Below are 6,578 nucleotides of genomic sequence, written 5' to 3'. Positions count from 1 at the left end.
ATTGTCTGAACAGGTAAGTTAACAGTTGGAACTGTTGTTTCAATTTCGTTTAACAATTGAATTTGTTATTTGCCTTTTCAATTACTTTTTGTCTATCGTTTTAATTGATTTTCGATGTGAGATCTGTATTCTTATAGATTGTTTTAAACCTGGTTTTTGTGGTTTTTGAAGATTTTAATTTCTTATTTTTTTCAAAAAAGTAGCTTTCTAAACAGAGTTGTTGTTAATTCATCAAACAGGTCAACCGTTTTCCCTAGGGCAAACTCAGATCCACCACTACAATAACTGCTTTTTGATGTTATTGGAAATCGATTGAACTAGTAAGTTAATAGTTGGATATATTTCTCTAATCAAACCAACAGTTTAATTTGTTATTTGATTTGTAATCTAATTGATGCATTTCGTTTGAATATTGCTTTGACGTGGAATTTTTCCAGTGTAAATCCGGTATGAGACTTGTTGATCCTTTAGAAATAAGTTTGCTTCATATTCTTTTTATTAAAATCTTATAAAATTACATTGTATACTTGTCAGTTCTTCTTTTTAAATCTGGGTTTTATTGACCTTGTCAGGATATGAAACAGTTGAGGACTACGATATCAAAGATAAGTAATGAAATCAATTTTAAGTTTAAACTAATTACGGGTTTTAAAGTTTACTAAACTCTAATACGAATTTGTTTTTTTAGGCTGATTCTGTTTTTACATTAAGATGAGTACACTTACAAACTGGCTGTAGAATAAAGAATACATCATCATTTGTTACGTGTAAGTTTTTCATGTTCCATATTCATCTCAATGTGTTGCTTTTTAATCTTGTCTCTGTTTTGTAATTATATATGATTGACAAAGAATAATTAAAGAAAATAGTTTAAATTCGATATTTTTAAAAATCTAAAAAAGGAAACAAATATTTAGAAAACAAAAGTTCTTAATAGTATGGAATTTTTTTTGAAATAAACTTACGGTAGATACAGTAGGTATACTTCAAACAGAAAAAACCACATTAACTTATTACAAAATAATCTTAACAATAAAGATAAATCATTTGTCCTTGAGATAATACATACAACGACATTCCTTCACAAAAACGTTTTCTTTTTTGGACAAATCACAATAACGTTTCTCTGTAACAAAAACTATACTCCCCTACACCATCTTCGACAGTCTTTTCATCCATTGTAATATCCTTTTCGAATATCAGAAGTGGTATAGATTATATATTCAAAAATACGTAGAACTTTAAATCTTAAAAATATTAAAATACAGAAAACACTAAAGAAATATTTTTACCTTGATGAAGGATTTCTAAGCGAGTTATTTCAAATTCTGAAACATTCTTTGAAAACAACATTCATAGTTTCCTTCTGAGGGTTTCCGTCTTTATACACACAAAAAATATTGTAATGACCATTGCATCATTTACATCATGACATGCTGTTCAATTATTGTCAGCAAACTTCCCCCACAAAGTAAATGACAGACGCTGGTCACTGCATTGAAAATATTTCGTCTTTATTATTTTTTAGCTCTTTCTCAAGAGAGAAAATCTGTTATCACTACCTTGTGTCTTGCAGCTCAACCTCTAATCTCTTTTTCGGTTTGTCACTGAGCTTTTCATGTCACCAATAGAAAACACTTGGCCAACAACATCTGCATTAGAAAATAATTATTCAATACTAATATTAAAAATATTAAGCTATATATATAATTTAAACTAACAATACGTTATAGCTATCCGAGAACTTTACTAAGGCTCTTGTAAGTTGAAAGTTCTCTATTCGCCACTCACTAAAGACAATATAAAATATTTTCAAAAGTTTTTGTAAAAATAATAAACTTACTACCGTATTAGCCAAAATCATCTCTAGAATCTCTCTAGTTTATGTGGTATACTGCTTCTGTGTATGCACAATGTTGACTTTTATTTTCCATGTTGTTTTGAAGGCCTTAAGTTCGTAGACATGAGTGAAACCATCATTGGGAACCATCTCTTCTACTAAGGTGTTTTTCTGATCTATTTTTCTACGTTTGATGTGTTTTTAAGTGTATGCCGTATTCTCTTGTTTATATAGAAATTTTAGTTATGAGTTGTTGCGATTGTGGTAATTGTAGAATATTCGGAAAATCAATTCTAGTTTTTCAGTTAATGTTTTCATTTTCTTATTTGTTTGAAGAGATATGGTAGAGGACGATTGTTGATTGCATTAAAATCGTAATTGTTTTTGTTTAACATGATTGATATTATGGTAAGTTTTTGAAATCAAATATTGTTCTCATCTATATTAACATTTTTGAAGTACATTTTGTGTTATGCCCTTTTAGATTTGTTTATTTAAAAAGTTATTCATAACATTAACCCCTAAAAAATTTCCAAAACTAACATTACTCTAGATTTTGTTTCCTAAATATTTTACATTTTATTTCAATTAAAAATAACAGTAATCAATATGGAAATATAAACTATCATATATTTAACCATACATTATGTTGTGTTTTGAAGATATTTTATATCTGAATCCTTCGTAAACAACGAAAGAAACAATTTGATTCCCATTTTGTTTTTCCAAAATCTGTGAGCTTTAATTCTTAACGTAAGAAAAATTTCGACTGACAATTATTTTAATATTATAATTAACATATATAAACTTAATAAAAAATTTAATTATTACGAATATATAAAATTAAAAAATTCTAAAATACTATATAATGTGGTTATATAGTAGATGAGTTATAAAGAGAACATGTTGAAATTAATAAAATATTATTAAATTTGTGTTAACACGGGTTAAATCCTCATATAATTATTTATCAACACTACTAATATTAGAATATTTGACATAAAATCAAGTTGATTTAACTAAGATTGTATAAAATATTAAATCATTAGGAAAAATATGACTTAATCACAGCGTATAATTACTGATTATGTATTTAGATCTCTTATTTTGTTATAATAATTAAAAATCAAAATAGAATCTCAAATACTAAACAAAACAAACTAAATATAACAAACAAATGGTCATGAAGTGTATTGAAGGTTAAAAAATAATATAAATTTAGTTATTCCTCTATTTACAAAACATTCAATATTTAACAAATAGATACAACATAAACTATAAATTATAATAGAAATTATATGTCCGCGGTGTACCGCGGGTTAAAATCTAGTTCGCATAATTTTAACAGATTAAATTACGATGAAAATGATTTACTATGGTGATGATTATGGCAACAAAATTGTTATGGTATATAATTGAAACAAAGCTGTTTGGATTTGTCTTGTTTTGAATAATTGACGAACATATATGGCAATTATTTACTATGGTGACGTTTATGGTGAATGGTAAGTTGTCTAAAACGGTTTTGTTTAGAATCCCTGATATGTTAGAGTTTAGATGACTAACGAATATTATGGTTGGTATTTGCAAATTATCTGTTTGGATTTAATTTTACTCACAGGTTTGCGAGAACTTACATGTTTGGACATGCATCTACAATATATAAGGTCAGAATAAGCTTATGTCCAAACACTTTGGGTTCATGTGTTTCTACTCAAAAAGATTACCTTTTTGCCCTCAAATACTTTTTTCCTTGTTCTTTAAGATTACCTTTTTGCCCTCAAATACTTTTTTCCTTGTTCTTTGCTTTTCTATGTCGTAGGGGCATTGTATGATATTCTTGTTTTATTGTTTTTTTTTATTCCTAAGTGTGCTTCCCAATTAGTAGTATAGATTAAAAAGATAAAGAGTTGTATTAAATAATTGGCCCCATTAAAATTTATTTTTAGGTCCCCCACTGCATACACATAAACAAAGAGTAATTCTGTTAATAGTATAACATTTCACAGGACACCCTTTCTTGCATTTTTCACCATGAAAGACCTGTGGCAAAACTTCATGATGTAGAGGAACATTTTCAGGTAATAACCTTTTTGCTTCAACATTTCGAACTGTACCGATACTCATCACTACACAAATAAGAAATTATAAATTATAAAACTGCATATAGATTTCCGTTACTTGTTTAATGCATGAAATTTTAAAACTTACCTGATGTAAAAATTAGGAACATAACGAAAGCAAATTTTATTGGAGATTTTTCCATTTTTTTGCTTGTAGTTAAGAGATTTTAACAAAAGATCACGATAGTAGTATTTGAGGTTATTTTTGAAAGATAGCCAGAGATTACTTTACAATATATATATAGCAGAGGTTGTTACATAAACTAGGGATACTACACTACCAAAAAGAAGGGATGTAAAAACGTTGATTTTTCATAACTTCAGTTTCAAAAGACTTGAATAGTATGGTTGGTATTAGAAATGCCATTAATAAGGGTTGACATTAATATTCTTTGTTTCGGTTTTAGAAATGACATTAATAAGTTTAGCATCTAAAAGTTTCGTCGGTTTTAGAAATGACCATTAATAAGTGACGCTAAGTTTACTTTTATGATATTAATTTATTAATTAAATATGTAATTAACTAAAAATTTTGATACAATATTGTGGTCGAGAGGACAATCCACAATATTGCAAACATATTCACAACTTTACCAATACAGTTTTCAAGAAACACGGAGTAGTGATGAGTTTCGTGTTATAGACTTATAGTCAAACACCAACAGTCTGTTACAGCAGTAACTCTATCAGATGACAATTCGAGAGGGTTCTCAGTTTCAAAAGACGTACTATCCTGCACTGGGATGTATCTTCTGGTAAAAGCGAAGAGTACAAATGGCCAAGCGATGAAGTCTTGAGGTCACACGGGTTAAAATTCGAGGAATCTTGGAATGAAAGGCATAACAAGTACAATCCCTAACACTAGCGGTTAGCTCTGATGGCTAGTATCTAGCAACTGGAGGAGTTGATTGCCATGTTCATTTGTGGGATGTCCGCATACGAGACCATGTCTAATGGTTTAATTCCTATCTTATTTGTTTCACTGTGTGTTGCTGTATCAGCCTCTTTAGTTATGTATCTACAGGCCTTTACAGGTCATCGTGGAATTGTTTCTAGTCTATGCTTTAGACAAGGAACTGCAGAAGTCTTTTCTGGTTCATATGATAAAACATTCAGAATATGGGATGCAGAAGAGAGAGCTCCTATAGCGCTAAGTTTTGGACACCAGCCTCAACTCCTAAGCATTGATGCTCTTCGCGGGGATGCGATATCAATGCAGTTACATAAGGTAATTGCGTTCAACTTGAGAAAAACTGTTGTGAAAGCCTTCATATTGACTTGCTTATCTCTATCTACGTTTATCGTTGGTTAAGAATGCTCACCCCGTGAATAGCTGATGATGATTCTGTTTTAACAGTACATCAGCATGTTCTTGGGTCAGTTCAGTCGCCGTCTGCAGAGGTAGCCATCTCGCTGCATCGGGAGCTGGTAATGGTTGTGTGCGTTTATGGGGTGTTGAAAGTGAAGCTAGAGCAATACAACCTTTATACGAGCTTCCACTTGTTTGTTTTCCTAGTTTGGCTCTTATCGCCTATTTGTATGATACTGACATCCAAGGCTTATGATCTTTTTGCAGCCTGGGTTTGTCAACTCTTTAGCTTTTGCCAAATCTGGTCAGTTTCTGATCGCTGGTATTGGGCAGGTACTCAGCTTCCTCTGATCACACATGTATCTCTATCTTCTGTGTAAATTCCAATCTTAATATTGTTGTGTTTTGGATGTATGGCAGCAACCGCGGCTTGGAAGATGGGGCTGTATAAAACGGAGTCAAATCACGCTCTAAAGCAGCCTTCTTCAAATGTTCAGGCAATGCCTCAACAGCAGCTTCCCTCAACTTCAACAAATTAGTCTCCGCCACACGTTTCGCCCTATGCTCTCTCATAAGCACTCTACTATACTCTTTAGCAAGTCTCTTCCCATCCTCTACCGTAACTTTATACTTAGGCAACTCATCTTCCGTAAAAATCCCTAACGAAATGTAATCCAATCCCGGAGTCCCAATCCTAATCGGCTCAGTGGTAATAGTAATAACTCCCATTTTATATCCACTTTTCTTCTGAATCTCAATCTCTCGTTGTCTCGCCTTACTGATCAACCCTAGCTTCTCTCGTTTCGCCTCTCGTTCTATATCCTTGGGTCTTAGGTAACGAACAGGGCAAGGAGCGTTTATGCATTGGTCGTATAGCTTCTGATTCTCATCTGAGATTCTTCCTTTTCCTTTTCCCGCTTCCTCACCACCTCCTCCGCCGCCGCTTCCGCCGCCTTTCTTGATTGTGAGTTTGTTGCGCTTCAGTGGTTGACCTGTCTTCAGCTTAGCTTTTCCTTTAGGGGTTCCACTTGCGTAGCATTTCTGAAGAAGATTGTAACCCACTAGCTCGATTTTAGGTTTTGGTCTCGCGAATCGGATCATTTCTGTGATGCTGATCTTCTCCTCAGAGCGGAGCTCTCCGTTTGGAACGACGATGGTGGTTGAACTGTTAAGGTTTTAGGGTTTTCTGACACGTCGTCGTTTCATATCTTAAACCACAATGTCACTGGAGTGTAAATTAAGCTGGAAACGAGGGTAAATTCGTCATTTCAGTTGCTGTCACCAAACTCAAACACTCATAATTTTT

The 6,578-nt window shown here is 32.2% G+C and overlaps 1 protein-coding gene and 1 pseudogene across 1 annotated transcript; one reads left to right on the top strand and one right to left on the bottom strand.

Moving 5' to 3' along the window:
* Positions 4,495-5,531, top strand: LOC109126822 (annotated as a pseudogene).
* LOC104718220 lies at positions 5,546-6,469 on the bottom strand. The gene has a single exon (XM_010435929.2). It carries the CDS (start codon positions 6,371-6,373, stop codon positions 5,624-5,626), a length of 750 nt encoding a protein of 249 aa, XP_010434231.1. The 5' UTR covers positions 6,374-6,469; the 3' UTR covers positions 5,546-5,623.

The sequence above is a fragment of the Camelina sativa genome, chromosome 10 (assembly GCF_000633955.1).
Source record: "Camelina sativa cultivar DH55 chromosome 10, Cs, whole genome shotgun sequence".
NCBI classification, from domain to species: Eukaryota; Viridiplantae; Streptophyta; class Magnoliopsida; order Brassicales; family Brassicaceae; genus Camelina; species Camelina sativa.
The sequence above is the reverse complement of the archived record's forward strand: the minus strand, read 5'-3'. Positions and strand labels throughout refer to the sequence as shown.